This window comes from Apis cerana, linkage group LG1 (assembly GCF_029169275.1).
Source record: "Apis cerana isolate GH-2021 linkage group LG1, AcerK_1.0, whole genome shotgun sequence".
NCBI lineage: Eukaryota > Metazoa > Arthropoda > Insecta > Hymenoptera > Apidae > Apis > Apis cerana.
In genome coordinates, this window is record NC_083852.1 from 19,870,944 (window position 1) to 19,892,471 (window position 21,528).

Consider the following 21,528-nt stretch of genomic DNA (forward strand, 5'->3'; position numbering starts at 1 on the left):
GAAGAAAAATAAATTCGTCGAATCCGCGACGCATTTTACAGCCACGATAAATTTGAAGGTGTTCAGAATTCGGAATGGAATGAAAGTAACTTCGAGATTTTCGAAACGCTCGAAATCTCTACTATTTTTAATAATCTAAAAGGTATAAAAATAACAATGGTAACGATTTCAACGCAGAGTGAATACGAGTTTACCGAGGAATCTACATATTTCTCGCGTATATTTCTACATTTCTCGCGTATCAAAGATCTACAAATCTTTCAAAGCGATGCAATGCTTTCAGAGTGCATCGCAGTTCTCAAACTTGGGCGAACGTGTATCAACGCGTATCTCCGACGTCTCGCGATACTTTCAAAGTCTCGGGATGTCGGATCTTCATATATCGTTAAGCAAATTGCTTAAAAATTCGCGACAGAGGGGATCGAATGGCCATCACTAGGGAGGAGGAAATGTCAAGCAGTCGCGACTGAGAAGGTTAAGGAGGAAGAAGGGGGAGGAAGAAAGAGAAAGCGATAGAGGAGAGAGGAAGGAGAGGAGGAGCGAGAGAAAGAGAGAGAGAGAGCGAGAGAAAGAGAGAGAGAAGGGGCGGGGGAGGGGGGAGGAGAGAGGACCAGGGTGCCGGAACGAGCGGGGCCGACCCTGCGCGCAGCCTCCCCAGTCTACCCCGAAGATTCAGTCGTCGTGCGGCAGAGGAGGACCGAGGAACGCCCGGTCGAAGCACGCTGCTCTTCTCTCGATTCGTCTCTCTTGCAACCCTCTCTGTTCCTCCGTTGGTCGGTCGGACGCACGCTCGTTGCCTCCCTTCGGTCGGTGCGGTGCGTGTGCTTCACTGCTACGAGTGAAAACGGAGCTACGAGGACGCTTGCTCGGCGTCCCGGTCTACGCAGCCAAACTGTTACGGCCGATACGGTAAAAATCTCCACGACACGAGGCGGGATATCGGGGGGAAAGGGAAGAGGGCGAAACATCGGCGACTCGGCGTGACAGCGAACGAACGGCCAAACGTTTCGACTCGATACTGCGCGAAATTCCGCAACATCGTTCCAACGTCGACGCCGGTGTCTCTGGGCTTGTCAACCTCTCTCGTCCGTCTCTCCTTTTGCCATTCTTTTTTGCCTGCTTACGCGTCCCCGTCTTCCCCTTTCTCCCTTTCGCGTTTCGACACGACGCGAGGTGACGACGAGGGTGGACAGTGATATCGCTTGCCACGATACTTGATCTCAGTGGTGGTAGTGTTGCTCCGATCACGATGATGGTGGTGGTGGTGGTAGTAGTGATGGTGGTGGTGTAGTGGTGGAGATGATAGTGGTGGTGGTGGCGGCGGCGACAATGATACTAGGGATGCTAGTGGTAGTGACGGTTTAAATTTCAGCCGCGTGCTCCGGTTCGCGTACGTGAGCCATTACACGGGTCCACGGGCTTTCTCGTCAACCCGGTAGGATATACGAGCGGCAGTCATGATTCGCGGATGCAAATTTTGGCCCAACACTTCGGGAGCCTGCATAATTTTTTCCACGCCGGTCAAGCGTCGATGACGAACGAACCCGACAACTTCTCCCGACTCACTGCCGCCACTTCTTTCGCACGAGCATTCCCGCCTGCGTGGACGCGCGTATCTTTGGCATCCTATGGATTTTGCGTGTAACGCTACTATTTCGAGAGGATCTACAGAGTCCTTGCAGTGTCGCGAGCATGCAAGGACCTGCGTCACCCTTCTTTCGCGTGTGCGATTGAGCGAACGATTCGATCGAATCGGTGAGAAAGGGGGAGAAAAAGAAAAGAAAGAAAAAAAAGATACATTGATTCCGTTTCGATGTTTCAATGCTCGATCGCACGTTTCTTCTCGACTCGCGATTCTCGCGATTCAATGCACGGCTCATACGTGACGAGGCGAACGACGAGAAACGCAAAGCTATCGCGATTCGAAATGACGAGAAGAGATCGGGGACGGGACGTAATAATCTCTTTGTTATCGTTGTATATTGCGAGAATAGACGCAAGTTCCGTGAATCGTTTCGTGGGAAAAAGTCCGCTCGAATCAGTCCGCCTTCTCCGCGCCAAGAGATGGAGAAAAACCAATATTTACGTCGCTACGATTTATGCCTCCAACTATTTTCCTCGCGATTCAAGAAGGACGGAACCGTAGATGAGAATCGTACCTCGTAGGCATTTCGTCGGACAAAGGTAGAGAACGTTGCGATCGCCTCCGAAATCGGTATTCAACGGCAAGTTTTTTTCCAACCTCGTAGTCTCTCTCGCTTTCAACGCTTTCAACGCTTTCTCCGCGCGAAACCTCTTCCTCGTGTGACAGAATGCCCGCAAGTGACAATTTGTTCCAAGTAGAGTACATTTATATCACGAATCGTTCTCGCGATTCCTCTCGTACGAGCGTAACGTTAAACTTTCACGTCAGGGGCGGTAGTTTGTAAAAGTTTGATTACGCGAAACAACGTGATCGATTGCACAACAAGGCAGACGCTATCATAGACGAAAGCCAGGTCGGGAAGAGGTAAAACAGGGGTTCTATCTCTTTGGCAGAGAGGGCAAGTACGTGATTGGCCGGCGGCGCGCACCAATACACGTATCGTTCGAAAGCTTGTTACATTAGACGCGAGTCTAATGCTGGAGAAGTATCGGTAGCGACGCTTCTTCTTTCCCTTTACCCTGCAACCAGGAGCAGTCGAGTGGCGGCGAGAAAACGCAAATACGCTGTAAACATTACCGATCCTCAGATATCGGAACTCGGTTTCACGATTCATCTCTTTTCCCAACAAGGAAAAAAGGAATGGACGAACGGCTCGTGTGTCGCGCTCATATCGCATCCTATATCGTATACGTATACGTCTGGCAGGTTTGCATTATGGAAATCCCGCGGACTTTACGACTTTTCGAAGATATCGCGTACATTTCCTTATCTCGGTTTAAGGCTCTCCGGGAAACGTTTATCTCCGTGGCGTAAAGAGGATAGATAGACTCGGTAAAATCGGCAATGATCTCACTCCGCGTGCTACCCTCTACCCTTATTCTTCTCCGTGAAATATTTATATTCTTCGGGAAGAGAAAGGTCGGCGAGGAGGGAATTTTTCCGCGATGGAAACGCGGACAATTGTAGGATTCACGGCCACGACAGGCAGATTCTCTCTCTTTTCCCGGTTTTCATGGATTCCATGTCGCGGACGAGATGCGCTTATTCCCATTGCCATTCGATCGCGCGGGAATGAATATCGGTAACCGTGGGACAGACGCAGGGTCGATGCTTTTCCGTTGTATTCGATTCTTTCCCGTTGAATGGAAATACCCGACTACATTTTTTCCTCTCTTCTTTTTATTTTTCCCTTCTCTCTCTCTCTCTTTCGTTTTAGCGTTGGGCGTTGTGTCGGAACGAAGCATCCAAGAGAACGCGAGTTGGAGAAGGGGTGAGAAAAATATGGCTCGGGTGGTACGTCGATCCAACTTCTCCCTTCATTTTTTTGTCCACCAGTCGGAGGGGGGAATCGCGAACCGTGTCGAATGTCGGCCGTTGCAAATGAGATTCGTAGGAGCCGAAACGCGAGCACTGTAGCAAGATCGAGCATCCAAGCCCAACCGACACTTTTTTCTCTCGCTTGCCACTTTTGCCAAGAAACTCTTCGCGGCTTGAAAATATACGATAACGGAAGAAAAACGAGAGAGGAATGCGAAAGAGAGAAAGGGGGGAGAGGAAAGAAAACGCAGAGACGAAGGTGGCAAGTCCCAGATTAACCAGCTTGTTTAAATGTTTATACTGTCGGTCGGAAAACTCTTTTTCTTCGTTCGGAGTGGAATTCGGAATCGATCGACGGGAAAAAAATCCGCTCGCGTTCCCTGGCGTTATCGTTATCAAGAGGAAGCTCCGGGTTTTTTCAACGGATTTAAATGCTCGTCGATCTTGGCGGCAAATAAACAGGAACGTTAGCTTTCGCCGTGGCACAATAAAAGGTTTACAATTTCCCCACCGTGTTCTCCAATCTTTTTTGACGCGTCGCTTTACGGAGAGGAAAAAAAGAAAAGAAAAGAAAAGAAAAAGCGCAAAAGCGTCGTTGAACGCGAGCGGATTCCACTTCTTCGGAATGATGAAATTTCAATCGTGTATATCTACTAAAAGTATCGTCGCTTCGAACACGCGGACGTGTCCGACCGAGAACAATGAATTAGACGGCTGGTTGAACTTCAAAAGCGCGTTAAAAGTTTCAATGTTTCTCCTCTCTCTCTTTATAAAACGTTCCTTCGCGGACGATGTCTTTGAAGAAGGAACTCTCCTTGAGAGGACCCAAGGAGCGGGCAACAGACACGGTTCGAAAGAACCGTCTCGTTAAAGAGGCAAATTGGATGATGTCTGTTCCGTGAAGCCACGACAAAAACAGAGGTTGGACCGTCGAGTGTCTCGCGAACGAGCGTAGCGAATCGGCGGCGAGTCGATATACAGTCGAGAGAATCGAAGCGTACGATACACGTCGCGTAAATCCAAAGTCGTTCCGCTGATTAAACGGTGGCAAAGCGGACGTGGGTGTCTCGTTTTACAGTCGTGGCCCGATATCCTTTCAGGAAGGTGGGGATTCACCGGCGCAGGAAACGAGGAGCGTACGTGCACGATGCCAGCCAGGACCACGACGTCAAAGGATAGAACGCAGCCAGAAGCGAGAGGAACGTCATCGGCCCGATACTCGAAGGAGGAAAATCACCGTTCCATTTTACACTTTTATACGAAACGAGCTACTACAACGACCAACGTTTCCGCGTTGTTCCGGCCTGACGGTGTCTTTTGATTCGGTGCCCGAAAATAGCAACGGCGAGAGATAGTGGAGAGGAGAGTGGTGAATGGTTGACTAAAAGCGAGCGTTGGCAACGGAACGAAACACCGGGACGACGTGGAGAAACCGTGCCGCTTCATTCGTCGACGTCGGCATCGGCGAATCAACGTCCAACGCGGCGACGAACGATACAGATTCGAGCCTCGTACGCCCCCTCCCCCGTTACCTCATACTGTGCGCGTGACGAACGACGCCTCGAAATGGATGGAGAAAAGTACGGTTCGAATCTTAATCGGCTTGTAAATAGTCTATCGTAATTCCTCTCGCGTGAACCCGAGATATCCATCCAAGTGGCGTTATCCCCAGTTGCCTCGTTTCTTAGCGTACGCAAACTTTCTTCCCTCTCACGAACGTAACCGGATCACGGAGGAAACGGTGTCGAATACGGGAGGATAAAGTCGTGCGATATTTCGATTGGAAAAATATATATATATAAAGAAGAAAAAGGGAAAGGATAAAAAGAAGACGTCGAGAGAGGAGCCTAATGTTTCTCAACGACATGGGGCTGTTAATGTTCTTAGCACTAACGGCCTCCCTCCTCTTGGGTTATTGCCAAACGGATGAAAAAGGTAATGTATAGACGTCCTCTTGAACGGTGACGAAAGAAAGCCGCGGTTCGCTTTCGTCCGTTGCCGTCGCGCGATCGTAAATCCAGGGATGCGCGATGGAAAGGCAGCAAACACCGACAGAGATTAACTTTTATGGTCAGTGGAACGAGTGGCCGCCGCGAATGTACTTATATCACCGATACCGACCCTCCTCTTTTCAATAACCCGACCGACCATCTATTGGACCGTTTTTAATAACCAACGAAAACGGCGCGAGTCGTAAACACGGTTCGGCGATATCACGATCCACGCTCGATCCAACGCGCGACACGATCCCTGGATTCACGACGCTTCCCCTAAATCCTTTTTACGACGATCCTCGCGTCAAATATGAACGATCGTCAGCATTTCGCGCTCACCTATGATGGAATTCTCAACTAGAAAATGGGCGTCTACTTTCTCGTTTCATAACGTCTCCTACAATGGAACAATTTCAATTGATTCGAAAGAAAGATAAAGGAAAAGAGAAATATATATATCGCTTTTGATCGCGGGAAAAATGTTCATTTCGATGGTTCTTTTTTTTTTTTTTTCAATTAGATTTATATACAGTATCGCATACCGAGGATAAAAGTAAGTAGCTATTTTATGGTGGCTCGATATTAAAGTAAAATAAACATAACGTAGGAAATATGGGAAGGTTAATTACAAATATTAATTACGAAATTAACATCGCTCGTTCCGTGAACAAGTACGGATATAAATCGGGATGCGGAGAATTAATATAGTAATACGAGACGGCGATTCGATCATCTCGCGGTGCATCGACGTAGATGAAATACGAAAATACGACATGTGCAGATGCGTTTTCGATCATCTGTAATTGCTGTGATACAGCCTCGCGGTTCTTCGATTTCCCTCTCACGTCCGTGTCTATTTATTCTCCGGGATGTCGTCTTTTCATTTCATTTCCGTTCCAACGTTTCGGTTTTAATGGGTTCGATACATGGAGATAGGGGACACGCGATAGCTCGCCGAATCGAAATAGGAAATCGTTCGCTCTTTCAGGAAGTTTGTCTTTAACGATGAAAGTGAGATTAAACCAAGTGCGAAAGAAAACAGAATGATCGAAGCTTGAATCGAGATTTTTTTTTTTTTTTAAATGAAGAAAGAATATTCGTAATGATCCGAATAAAAAGACGAAGCTGTATTTGTCGCTCTTCGTTAAACGTACGCCTCCCTGTCGCCGATAAAGCAAAATCAATCCTCCCATCGATTGTAAATGTTCGAAACAAAGTTGTACGAACTTGACCACGATTGAAAAAAAAAAAAGAAAAAATCTATAGATAGGCCTCGTGTATCGAGTTTGCGTATAATATCCGCTAATATCCGCGAGTTTATCAATTTTAGATAAACTACGTTACGTCGTTTCATAAGTCGGTACGAGTATCCGGCCGAGAAAGAAACGAAGAAACGATAGATGGATAAAAGAGTTTCGCTATCGAGCGGCGTAATCAGTTTTTCATTTAGCCGGCTAATCCATCGTTTAGCGTAGACTCCGCGTGTTGGAACGATCAAATTATACGAGGTAGAAACTTTTTATCCCACGCTCGAAAAACAATTACCTGTTATTTTTCGTTGTAACCGAGTCGAAAATGGAATTTATCGGTATCAATTTTACATAAACCATTCTTGATTTCCCGGCTTCGTATTTCTGTAATAGGTGAACGTCGAGGGCAATCTAACCAAGCATCGAAATACCATGATGGAAATAGCAATGGCAACACGAGTTTAATCAATTTCCCGTTTATCTCGCGTTCCATTTCTCTAATCCATCATTTCGCTCGCAAATTAATGCTTCGTCGACATCACGCGGCTCAAAAGCGGTCGTTTTTCCAACAATCGAAGGCTTTCTCGGCCTAAAAGGAGGCGGGATATTGACAAATTTTGTTAATTAAACGCGACTAGCCCGTTTACCGATCCTCGATTACCGGGGATACGATGAAATCGCATCGATTCGCGCAAAACGTTCAATGAAACCGAAGCCGTCTTAATCCACCTCTCGTTTCATTCGTATTCCATTGAAAAAAGGAATTTGTCGACGCGATAAAAACCAAGTCACGACACAAGACCAATATCAAACCTACTACTCGTCATTCCGTTGATCCAGCTAATCTGTCCTTTATAGACTATAATTGTTCGCTTCAAACGCTTCAAACCCTTCAAACCGGAGATGCGCATATACACCGGAATAAAACGAAATCCAATTGCGGAATATTGGAAAGCATTTGGAAAGCATTTCGCGCACTTTCTCATCTTGCACTGAGACAGGATCACTTTGACGAAAACAAGATGAATACGATATTGAATCGTTTCGCTATCCGTAATACGAAAGTTGGGGGGAAAGAAAAGAAGAGCGCGAATCGTCGCGAAAATTTCGCGAAACGTCTGACGTCGAGTAGTTAAGAACCGCGCTTATTGGTCAGATGTGGGGGATAGCTTTGAGAAACGTTGCCCAAAGCGACTAATTTGGCCATTTCCGTGCTCTATTATCTCGATAATTAGCGATCGATGAACATTTCCGATAGGAGAAAATCTGCTTGGTTAAATTGGTTAAGGACCTCGACCTCGTTATTTCTGGTTGTGCTAGGTAAACGTGAATAAATTGCGTGTATGTAAGGAAAAAAAAAGAAAAAAGAGGAGAAAAGAAAAGAAAAAAAGAAAGAAAGAAAGAAAGACGAAAACTTCGATTACGCGTTTCAATCTTAGAGTGTCATCGCCATACTGTCTCTAATACTAATCGAAGGAAGTACATTTAACCTCGATAGAGAAGCTATGCGTGGATACACGAACACAAATACAAACGTTATGGCCTGTATCATGAACCGAGGATTCCCGTAAACAGGTGAAGCCGGGTTCTATAACCGTATAGAACACTCGTCCCAAATCGATTCCATCGATTCGCGGTTGACGTTAATGTTTCCGTGTCCCCCGTTCCACGATGTTGCGTCGATAGAATAAAAATAATAAAAGGGAAAAAGGTGGAGGGAGTGGAGAAAGATGAAAGAACGAAGCTGGGGACCGAAAGAAGATAAAGAAGATAGCGCGTAGTTAATGATCCGTACGATTATTCCACGTATTCGTCGAACGTTTTCCAAGATCATTTACACGCCTCTGGGAAATAAACTCTTTACAGACACCAAGCGTGTTCGAAACACGCGCTTGTCCGATTTCTCGGTATACGGTTAGAGACGCGAGATCTCTTCTTCAACGGTCTTTTAAAGGAGTTGAAGTCGCTCATTCATCGGTCTTGCCAAGCTTTTCAATCGCCTACTGTGCTTTATTTCCTTCTCTTTCCTCTTCTTTTTCTCTTTATTATTACGTTGATTTCTTTCTGTCTGTTCGACACCGTCGAAATAGTATATCAACCGATGGAAAATATTGAACCATACCTTCATAACGATCGACGAAACGTCAATTAAATTCTGCGCCCCGTCGTTCGTTTATTTATCGCGACTGTTTTTTCTCCTTGTTATTTTGATTTCCGTAAAATTTTCGATATTTTCCCGAGATATGGTATACGAGGTATACTGAATTAAACAGGTAAAGGTCCATTTGGATTACGGATGCAATCGTGCGGCGAATAAATATTTCATATATCGATAAAAATTACACGATCATTTTATTCACGGTCAAGCGGTGAATAATTTACAGCACACGCTACTACGGTATACTCATCAAGGCTAATGAATTATATGAAAATTTGTACGGTTCAGGATAAATGGAACCGTTTAACTTAAAAGAAACAAGACGACGAGATTTCGAAATTTCTCCAGCGAAATATATATCTAGAACAATCGTTCTTGCAAGAGTTATTACAAATATGCGTATTTATTTATTTTTTTCAACAACGAAAATCATTTATCAAAATTTTAATCAATATTACACGTCATATCGTAAATATCAAATTTATCTCAACCGAACGTATTATGATACGAAATGTATTTAAAAGAAAAAAAAAAAAATTAAAACGTTAAAGCCTAACAAAACTCAATAAATCTGAAGTAGTAAAGTAAAGTTCAATTTGATTAAATTTCGAGAAATCAAATCGTTTAAGTAGATATCTATAATATGCGAACGATACGTGAGAAATAAAATCTATAAAAACAACATATACGCGTATTAATTGTAAATACAATATACATTATAATTACAATTAATACATATACATATATGTTATGAGAAGATCATCCTTTAAATCGATCACGACCTTGACGATTTTTATAAAAAACCTTGATCATAAACGATAATATTTCAATAATTTTATATTACTTTTAAATAACTTTATTTAATAACCAGGTTCTCGGAATAGAACTGAAAGGATTAATTTTTTCTCACGATTTTTTTTTATTATCATTTCTTTCTATTTTAAATATCTCTGAAAAAAATCGATTTACAAAAACGGAATCATGACAATCCCCTGTGATAATTTTTCTTAGCAATGATTTACGAGTCGTTAATGCATTTGCAAAAATATCTGATCAAAGATCACCTCATTTTAAATAGAAATATCGGTAGTGGATGGAGAGATTTATTCCTTCCCATGAATATTTTCAAAGCGCACTACACTTTTTAGATAGTCCAAAGAAACGTGCAAATTTATACGTATACGTTCATATTTCGCGCATCGATGGCCGAGCAATTGCTTCACGGAGGAACAATAAATTTTTCAAATTTATTACAGTGTCATTTTACGGAGCGAGCTACATTCATCTTCCGGTGCAAGAAGCTAAGGGTGCGACTGACATCAGCTTCCGGTTCCGAACTCATCTCGCGGACGCTATGCTGCTATTGGCCGTTGGCAGGACGGATTACTGCCTGATCAAACTCGAAACCGGCAAATTGAAGGTTCGTTTGCCCTCAATGCTTACTTCTATTAATAGGCTTTCTGTTTGGTTCTTCGTGGCCGTTGGTCGTTAACCAACCGCACGTGCTATAGTCCGACGCGACAGTCAGCACAACCCCCCCTTCTCTCTCTCTCTCTCTCATCCTAACTCACTTTTTCATCCACGAGCAATCTTTCTACAGTACGAGCTATCCTCGCTAAGAAATTAGGCTTGGTTCGAAACATTAAGAAAAAAAGAAACTCGAGAGAGGGAAAAAAGGAGGAGAGAAAAGTAAGACGAGTTGGAGCACGCGAGCATGGATGATATAAAAAAGAGGGAAAAAATAGAAAAGTAAGAGAAATGATTTTCAGACACGCGGCTAACGACCACGTTCTCCACAGCTCGATTTTATAACTTCGATAAAAACCGTGTCGTGATTTTAACAACATCACGTCGTTGCCCCGCTTTATTCGAGCCATTAAAACTCTGCAAGTAAAAACATCTTATTTATGTATGCGGATGCTCGCGAGAAATCACGAGAAATGGTAAAACAAGATAGATCGACACGTTTCACCGAATATACATAATAAAATTTATGGAGAAAAAGGAAAAGAAGCGATGAATTTTCTTTTTTTTCTTTTATCTACTTTTCCCTTTCATGCGCACACACTTTCTCTCCTCCTCTCTATTTCTCCGTGTCTCTTTCTTTTCAACTAAATAAAAAACGTTTGTAAATTTCACTCGAGCAAAGTTAACGCTTCCCTTTGATTTCGTTTAAACCATTTCCGTTTTAAATTCTATCTAAATCAACGATCCAGCCATCAAAGAGAAACCAATAATAATAAGTTTCGATGTAAACTTTTACGTAAAATACGCGTACGGTTACGATTCCATTTTATTTTATTATTTTTAATAATCCTTCAAGTAACAATTGCGTGGAAACGATTGTTACGTACAGACATAGGAATGGATAAATATAACACATTCCTAACTATCGATCGACCTTTTACAGGAGGAACAATTTTTGTTACATATTTGAAAAATACAATACAGATGCTCGGGACTTTTTAATTGAATTAAATATGACACGTTCAAATTTAATTTTTGTGCACGAGCCCCCGATATGAAATAAAACTTTATAATTTATTTCAAAGTAACGTTGGTTGTAAATTGCCGTGAAAAATTCTATTTGCGAATAAACATGAAAACTGTTCATGCATAATTGTCGCCAATGCGTGATCGAATTTAAATTTTTAAAATAGTCGCTCTCTGCATCCGTGTAAAAAATTCGAACACGGATGTTCCTCTGTCGAAAAATCGAATAATCGTTACGTTTTACAATTTTTCATTCGCGCGCAAGCTTTTCCTAAAGATTCCCCTTTTGTCAAATCGAAATTATTTATCATAATTTATCGTTTCGTCGATTGTCCGAAGGAACAAAAAAATCTTTAATATTTATATCCGGATTAAAACCAGGTACATGCAAGCATCATCCTTGTAATTCTATTGTTGTGACAGGTCTTTGTTTATAATGACACAACGTATACGATCCTGCGATTTCGCTATGAAAACTGTGCTACAAAGGTTTTAAACCGACATCCACAATGGAAAGATGCAAATCCACGCGTTGCTCGCGTGTATCTATATCAGTATGTTCCAACTTCCTTTTGCGATATTTAAATAATTAATGTTCCATGTATTCCATGTTAAGTAACGAAAAAAATTAACAGCATTTTATCGCAAAAAGCAGAAAGAAGACTAACTGCCTTTTGAGTTAACGGACCATCACTCTGATATTTCCGTAAAACGAATGAATTAAAATAAATACTAAAATTTATTAACTAAAAAATGACAACAGCAACAACATCTGTCCACAATTCGGATTTACCGATCTATATTAAAGCTAGTTGCAAACGATCAACGTGACACACTGTTCCGATCTCGCACGTGCGTTTTGGTCATCGTTATAAAACATAGAAACCGAATATACAGAACCTGTCGAACTTCACAACGTCACTAAAGCAGAATCGCAACAATGTCATCTGCACCTGATCTGAAATCAATTCCAACCACGATTTTAATTTGAGATCGGTCTCTTTCGGTCTCTTCCAATAGGGAATAGTTTCGATCCAAGAGGGGAAAAAAAAAAAAAAAAAAGAAAAAAAAGAAACAAATTTGTTTCGGTCGGTTCTCGATGAAATAAGATGACTCGGGTATGAATTCTCGATGCACGTATTAACAAGCACGGTAAAATAAACGATCACCGGTGATACCGTGACGTCGGCCCGAAACGAACACTCGTTGGAGCAGAATTAAACGACACCATCGAGCGTACCCGGTTGCATTACGAAGAACAACGACGCACGGGGGACAAGCAAGCCCAGATGGGCCACTTTGCTCTTAGATAGTAATCGTCGTCGGGCTCTAGTTACAAATTACGAATTCGTGAGAAGAATCGGTGTACGTAGGGCATAGGTACAACACACCGTCGCGGAATACGCTATCGTTCATATAAGTCGCGGTATTTCGCTTCATTTGCGGCAATAATACATTCGGATAAATATTCGAATTTTACCAAAGTATAGAAACGAAGGATGAGATTGAATTTATTACCTTATTATAAAGTCAATAGAGCAATAATTAACATTATTCGCGATAAAATTTAACAGCAACACGCGAGTTGATTAGAATCAAATTCATGATTCGTCGATGTACGCGATGTGGTAATAGTCTGTTCGATAATTAGGTAATTTATATATATATATATATATATATTATATTACGTGTGCATGGATAATTACAGATCGCGTAAATTCACGAGAAATATGATTCCTCAAATAACGAAAGAATTCTCTTCGTTATTCAAATTAATAATTAATGGTGCAACGGTACAAACATTAATGCAACGTACCAATTACGAAGAATAAAATTATTGCGGATCCTTTTATACGTAATTTCGAAATTAAAATAAATCTTGTTCGAAATAAACATACTTTCGAGCGAAGTAGCGTGTACGTGCAACTTCGTTACGCTTAAATAGGAACCGGTTGTTTATCGAGATGCTTATTACGATTAATTCGAATATATTATATTCGATGGTCGCGTTCATAAAACGACGAACGGTCGATAAGTGGATGTAAACACGAATCCCTGAAACATTTACAGGATGCTCGCTATTAATCGCTCGTCGATGATTATTGTTATTTCGCCTCTGACTCGATGTATTCATACGCTTTGATGGAAATTTACAACCTTTGAACCGGTGATACGTATTTTCTTGATCCAACGCTTCAAGACGACCGATATTAATTTCAATTAACGAGATCAGTCGAAATCTCAACATTTCGCGAATTTCACGTTTCATCGATGCGATGTGATAGGCGCATAAATAGATCCGAATGGAATCTAAACTCGAAATAACTTTGCTGACAATGAATCTTCTTTGAAAGATTTATAGATTGCTAGATTATCGATCTTTTATGAAGCGAAGAATAATCGAAAGTTGTGAAACGTAGCTTCGAATCGAGAAACTCAAATAAACGATAACTATACGAAATATAGTCGAGCAAATATTCTCGAACCTTTTCTCTATTCGGTCTAATTCAGCAAGGAAGAAAAAAAACGGTAAAAAACGGTAGAAAACGCTCGGTCGCGAACACTAATAAACCCGAAAAAATTGCAGACCAATCAGCCTATTCAGCTGATCGAGAAAGACGATCGGCAATCGATATAATTCGACTAAAAATCTGGAACATGGTGGAAATAGTTCCCTCCCGAAGACATCTTAAATCTCTCGAAAAATCGAGAAAATTACAGCCGATTTTATCCGATACCATCCGAGATGATTAATGGGCGAACGTAACATGTAACATAGCGGAATTGTTATCTGAAAAATTCAGATCGTTTTTCTTTTGATTCTTCGTAAGACGAAGACCAGGTGTAGTAGTAATCCAGTATCGCGATAGAGTGTTAAAACATCGTCCAAGTGCATTAGGGCGCGAGGAAAATGCCGTTTCTCACTGGATCCCAAAGATCCAGAGTGAAAACCGCGCGAATCTAATTTCGCGAAGGGTTAAGTCCACAGGTCGAACCATGAGAAGACGTGGGTGGGTGTCTGTCTGAGCTTAATTAAATTTGTTAAGAAGATCGTTAAGGAGGATGAGAAGGGGGATAAACGGGCGAGCAAAAAGTGCAATGGAATCGTTTCAACGTCTCGTGTGCCTGTCGAGCCACGTCTCTCCTGCACCGGTTTTATCCGCTTAAAACCTTTTCCATCTTCCCAATTATTCTATTATTCGGAAGTTCGGACTCGTCGACGAGAGAGGTATATCGTTTGCTCTCGGTAGTTTCACCAACGCGTTGAATTCATTTATTTTATTTTACGCGATGCAACATTTTGTTTATCGTCAAATCGTAAAATGTTTATCAATTTAATCAAACGTAAATCGCATTACATACAAAGTTCGAAACAATTTGTCCACGGATCCGATCAAATGCGTACAATTTCGCACGATTTTTTTCCCTTTTTCATTTCGAAAAGAAATGTCTTTTTCTTTTATCAATTGCAATCCATCGATCGAATATTTGTCGTCGTTCCCTTTCCAATCAACCATTGTGCATCGATAATGCATCGTCCTGGTGTCTTCGACCTTCGAAACGTATAAATTCGCGTTTACACTCGACGAAGTGTCGTGTCTCTCGCGCTTATACATATTAATGGGGGATCCTGCATAGTCATCGGACATTGCGCTACTATCGGGGTGAACTTGCAACTCGCAAAAGCTCACGCCTTTATTACGAAATCGATCGGCGGGAGAAGAGGCCGTCTGAAGCGAAGTCGATGCTACGGATCGGCCTCGATGCCAATCGCGCCTCTCCCTCGTAATTTCGACTCGTCTCTCCGAGAACGATCGACTTTTCATTAAGACACGATTCTACCTCGGCCGTCTCGATGCTTTCCCCCTTCCACGCAAGATCGACGAGAAGAGAGGATGGTGCAAGTTACACTAAGACAACGCTATAAGTCTCGGAAGGTCGATTTAGGTCGCGATTAAAGACTCTTTATCAGAGGCTGCCGCTTCACCTCTCGCTAAAGCGCGTCGTGTACTGTCCTAACTCGATAATGCATTACTCGAGAACCCGTCTCATAATGTCGAGCCAAGGTGCCGCTAAACGGAAGAGAGAGAGAGAAAGAGAGAGAGAAAAAAGAAACATCGTAATCCCCCGGTCGTTTGTGGCCTCGAAGCGGGGATCTGAGCGGAAAGGTCGAGGTTTGGATTAATAAAATGTACTTGCTACATAGTATGTATGTCAACTGGTTTTTTTTTTTTTTTTAACGGTAACTGGATTACTCGTGGCAGATCTCTCTTTCTTTTTCCCTCGACAGACGTTCTCTTACGGATTTTAAACGAGGCACATACACAGTTAAAGAGATGCTAATTTTTATTCTAATTTACTTAAAAGTCCGTATCCGACTAACGCGCGACTAACTTTTCCTAAATAAGGGAAGAATTATAAGGCGAATTATTTACTATTCTTTATGGAGCATTCTTTATGAATTATTTTCACCTTTTTCACGCGACTTTCCACCAAACGAATTCGAGAAGGGATTTTAGAAAATCCGATTACACGGTATCTGGTTAAAAGAGGAATCTGATAAACTGAGTAATAGATGGCAATTGGGAAAAGATCAATATTTAATACGTTTCCGGATCGCCCTTTTGCATGCACAAATCGAAGGCGTAATGCCTGCAAAGGTAGAACGAAAACAGTTTTTCTCTTAGAGAAAGGGAGAGAGGAGGGAAAAGGAAAGAGAGAGAGAGAGAGAGAGAGATAGAGAGGAAGAGGGAGGGAGAGAAGGAGGAAAGAAGAGAAATTTCTGAAGATGTTATTTCGCCAAAATAGTTGCAAGAAGGAACTTAAGTATTTTCTCGGTCATGTTTCCCTCTAAGCGAAACATCCTCCTTCGAATTTTACTTCATTAAAAAAATAATTTTCCTTTATGCATTACCTTATCTAAATTTCCAACAAAGAGTAATTATCTTGAAGGGAAACTTGCGATAGAGTTTCTCTCGAACTTTACCGGTACATCAAAGTATCCGTCTATCTTTGGTAGAATAATTTAAGAGGATAGTCCCTTCTGATTTTTCCACAGGTCCACATCAATTTAGGGGCGGGTGAAAGCGAGATGTCCAGTGCTCGTGGATTGACATTGAACGACCTGAGCTGGCACGAGGTCAATCTGACGAGGCGAGAGGCTAACATCACCCTACAAATTGACGTGATACACACGACCAAGTCCCTTCTACCAGGACGTTTCTTTGAACTGAATATACACTATGGCGTCTTCATCGGGGGACAGGGTGATTTTAACGAGCTATTTCTAGGTAAGACGCACCGGCAAGCTTGACTCACTCGGATAAATCGACGCGCCACGTGACTCCACTCTCGCCCACTTACGTCTCGTTGGTAACACGAAGATGCCATCAACTTATTACATTCTCGTCGATTCTAATGAAACGTGTAAATGGAGAAAACTTGAGAAGCTTTTTCTTAAATCAATCCGCGATACGATTTCGCGCGATTCTTTTATAGACCAATATACTTTTCATGAATGAATAGTGTTATTTTTATTTTGCATAATTCGTCCTATGAATTAATCGAGGATGACTGTTTAACCCGTGAAAATTTAAGCGCTGATTGAATCGATTCGCCGTCGAATACGTTTTGTTTTTTATTATTATTTTTTTTTTTTTTTTTACTTTGCGTAAAAGCAACCAACTGGCTTAATTAAAAGTAACTGTTGGACTTTTGAAAAGTTCACTCGCGATATTTTGCGTAATTCTTTTATAGAAGAAATATTGAATATATACGTTTCGTTGTTGGTTATATTTTGCGTAATATGAATCACAAACTGGACGACGATTCGAGTGATAACGATGACTATTTAGCTTTTGAAAAATTAAATACTAATTACGTATGTAATAATTGCAATAATTATTTATTTACAATTATTCATAAAATTCATCGAGATACGTATTGAATCGACGAGAGAGAGAGTAATAATGTCGATATAAATGTAACGATAATTTGCCTTATTATAGATGATGTATGTCCATCATTTCTTTGAAATCATTTATGAATTTTATAATAATAAATATTGCAATATTACATAGTTTAACGGTAAATTCTTTTTATTTATCTCTCAATAAGAATGATTTATTAAAATTTACTTTTTTACTTTGAAATTCGATCGCGATATTTGGGGTAAACCAACGTTTATCGATGCGTATATTTGCTCGTGCTATTTACCTCAATAATATGGAAAATATTCTGCATATTTGCATTTATTTTAAATTCATGTAATATGAATAATTAAAAACAGAAATATCTTACGTCCAAGCGCGACAATTACTTTATGTAAATTGATGTTGAAGTTCAAACGAGAATATTTTAAGAACGCCATCCTCGTAAAAAGAATTGACCATAAACAGATTAACGCCTCTCCCCCCCTCTCGTTAAATAGGTTTTCTCTTACGAGAATCGAAAAATCATACATAATTTTCCAACTAACCAATTGAATTGAATTATTATATTATCTTACAATTTTTACTATCCGATATTGGATAATTATTACTCGATTCACGCGTTCGTTTTACGAAAAATTTATTTTCTCTTTTCCGTATGGAACAAAGTTACAATTTCATTTTTCCTAAACGTATCTCTCTCGTTAAACGTATATGCAAACGTATATGCGATTTTTTTCTCAATTTTCAAAATTACCGGCTGTTATCTTTGATTTCACTATCAAATTTTGACCGCTGACCCGATGACAAAATCTGTTGCGGTCAGAATTGAAATAAAAAAAAAAAAAAAAAAAAAAAACAATATAAGGACGTTTGACGAAAAATATTTCATCGACGCAGTCGAGTGTAACTAGATTTGACGAGTCCCACACTTTGAGTTCAATGTACAGTCAGTATAAAAATTCATATTTCCGCAACTTCAAACGGATTACAGAGGGACAGGCAGAGATGCGTGTTACGCGATCAGAATCCGACAACAACAAACCGAGTTCAAATATTCGTTTTGCGTTTGCTGCGGCGAAATATCCACTCTATTGTAGAGATTTTCTCACTGTACAATAGAAACAACGGAGTCCAACGGATTCGGGGAACACGCAGGCCAACGATGGAACAATCGAATTTATCAGAAGCATTCTCACCTAAAAATTTTTAGATTTCAAATTGTCCACGCTATTGGCCTGTACGATCGTTTGCGAAAATGAATCGACGCGAATTTGACGAAAAGAAAAAAAAATAAAGAAGAGAAAGAAGAGAAAAAAGGCAAAGGATGATCGCGCGGATAAAAATACACGATGAATCATTAGAATCGTTAGAATCGTTCGAATTCGTTAAAAGTAAGAGTTAACTTACTTAAATAAGCGGATTCTCGCTTTTATTTTTCTTCTTAACTTATTTCTGACTACGTCTTCGAATCGTTCTCGAACAGTTAGTTATTATACATCGTTAAATCCAGAGGATAAAAAAAAAAAAAAGATAAAATATCCCATTCAAGAAAAGATACACGAGGCTAACCTTAAACGTCCCTACTAACTCGACGTTATTTCCAACAATTTTATAATCTTCTATTCTGGAAACGAATATATTTCTTTTACCGTTACCGTTACCTTTTATATATTTCATAACAACGAAGGAGAGGAAAAGAAAAAGAAGATAAAACTTTCGATGATAACGTTTAATAACAGACGACGAAGCGAGAGCAAACATCTGTTCAACCGTTGAAAAGAAAAGGGATTGCAAATTAAGATTGATTCCCGTGCCATATATCAAATCAACCAGTCTATATCTTTCGACATCGATCTAGTGAAATATTATTTAGTGTACGTCACGAGGGATATTTACTCCATCCATCACTGACGTGGGCCATCAGCAACGGTCATTGAGCGAGATTAGCGCGGAGAATATTCTGATAACACGGGACACCGCGACACCACGGCTCTTCTCTCTAAACCTAATTTCTAGTCTAGGCTAGGTGGATCGATCATCGATCTTCTTCATCGACGAAGATGAAATCGTGTCGAGGGTTCGCGCGAGAGGTGGTCGCATCCAACGCGACCTGTTAATCGTAACCGTGAAATCGCGAATCGGATATATTATAGCGTGTCTACTCGAGCGAGAGAAACATCGGTTTCGACGCGATGATGAAAAGCTATTTCGGAACCAACCATTATCTTTGACGAGATTTATACTCGATGAAAACCAATCCAAGTGGAGAAATATATTATGAAATTACGAATTTGAAACGGGAAATTCCCCTTTCTTCTCCGCTCCGCGAATTTTACCACGTTTTCGCACTGCCGAACTCGGCTCCCTGTATCTCTCGAACCTACTTTCGCGGGTAAAATCGGTAACGCGCGGTAGAATGAACGGATCCGGGGGTTTTGCCTCGAGGCAAACGGCAACAACCGCGATCCACGAGAGAGCAGAGCGATAGGGATAGAGGCTAGTTGTCTCTAAAAAGCAAAAATTCATCGGAAGGCGACCGAGGTGACGCGTTCCAAATTGAATACGATCAGTACAAACAGAGAGTGTACCATGCTCGTTCCCCACCGTTATTCCCCCGAGCATCTCGTGCAACGCTCGACGACCAGCTCGAAATTCAATTTACATATTCATGACAATTCATTTGTACCCCATGGTACGACATAGCCTGCTGCTCCCCTACCCCTCCAGAGAACCTCTTATTAATTCCTGCTGTCCCGCGATACCCCGCTAAATTCAACCGAGTCGAGGAATAAAGAACAGAAGGAAAAGAACGAACACCGCGTCTCGCGATGCTCCCCGACAATTCCTTCGTTTTTCGTATATGGCATTCTCGAGGCCGTTCATTCCACGTTGAAACAAGACCTGGAAACGATCCTGCGAAATCGAGGAAGAAAGAAGAAAGGTTTGCCCCGCAAAGTTGGAATCGCGACGACGACTTTTATTCATTTTCCATCCATCTCGTTGAAATATGCATGAAACCGAGTATAGGATGTTAATCTAACTCCGAGACTCTGAATGCTTTTTCGACTCTTTGCGGATTAAGGGCGACGAGGGAAAAATTGGACAAGTTGCATCTATGCATCTTAAACGCTTTTCTACCGTTAATCGAAGAAAAAGATACAAGTTTCGATTAATCCTTTGCAACTCGAAACGCGATTATCGATTATAATCGATATATAATATTATATATATATATAATATTGAAAAATAACGATACTTCTCTGTCTCGTCTTTGGAAAAAAAGTTGTCACAAAACTTATATCGATCTTATAAGAAAACAAAGCATGAGTATAATATCTGCGCAACAACAGGGGATTTATATTTATATTTTTAATTTCGAAAGCTTTTATCATCCTCGCAGAAGAAAAAATCATCTTTTATCATCTTCACAGGGCTATCCGGACAGGAGGGTTAAAACTCATCCAAGTTATACGCATGTATACGTGTACGATCGAAAATGAAATCCTCAGCATGAGTTTGATTTATCGAATGGCATTCCCGCGGCTACGCGAAAATATAGAGAATACTGGCCGATAGATACACATTCAATATCGAGAGAGAGAGAGAGAGAGAGAGAGGGAGGGAGAGAGAGAGAAATCAATAAAAGTATATACCGAGACGTCGGTGTCAATGTTCTATCGCGAGATATTCGATCACGGTTACATCCAAATAAATTGAACAGTCTTGAATGTGACGAAAGGGGAAATTATTTATTTTATGGCTCGGTTTCACGGTCGCTATCACGGCAAATCGTTTTCATCCTCCCAACCGTTCCGATATTATTGTCTCCGCGGCGACGAAAAATCGCAATATAACGCGCGAAAGAACACGTCGTATATTTCGCATCGTTCCCGACCACCAACAACGTTATTTCCTTGTACGAAGAGCCATCCTCCCCCGCGCTTTCCCCCTCCCTCCTCGAATTAATACGACGAGCGGTACGAATCACGCGAATATAAACCGGAACTCGTTTGTCTCGGGTTATATCTCGAGTGTTCCGCAAAACGTTTCGTACCGCGTTTCATTCGGGAGCAGATCCTTAAAACCAACTCCGAGGAGAGGTGGTATCGAGTTCCCCCTCCCCTAGAGGGGACATTTTCCAGTGACCTCGGTCCATTTAGCGGTTATCCGCGGTATCTTCAGTCGCCCGGAGGAAAAACCGTTTTCGAAACTTCTCCAATTAATATAATCGTGGAGC

General features: G+C 41.4%; 1 protein-coding gene across 4 annotated transcripts in view; it reads left to right on the top strand.

Moving 5' to 3' along the window:
• Positions 1–669: 669 nt before the first annotated feature.
• Positions 670–21,528, top strand: part of LOC107992940 (chondroitin sulfate proteoglycan 4) — a 35,493-nt gene continuing 14,634 nt past the window's right edge. The window contains exons 1-4 of one of the 4 annotated variants that reach the window (XM_017049065.3): positions 670–909; positions 4,564–5,398; positions 10,122–10,285; positions 16,418–16,649. In XM_017049065.3, the coding sequence (XP_016904554.2) occupies positions 5,314–5,398; positions 10,122–10,285; positions 16,418–16,649 (481 nt within the window). In that variant the 5' untranslated portion in view covers positions 670–909; positions 4,564–5,313. The other 3 variants (XM_062076137.1, XM_062076586.1, XM_062077020.1) reach the window with 3 other exon arrangements.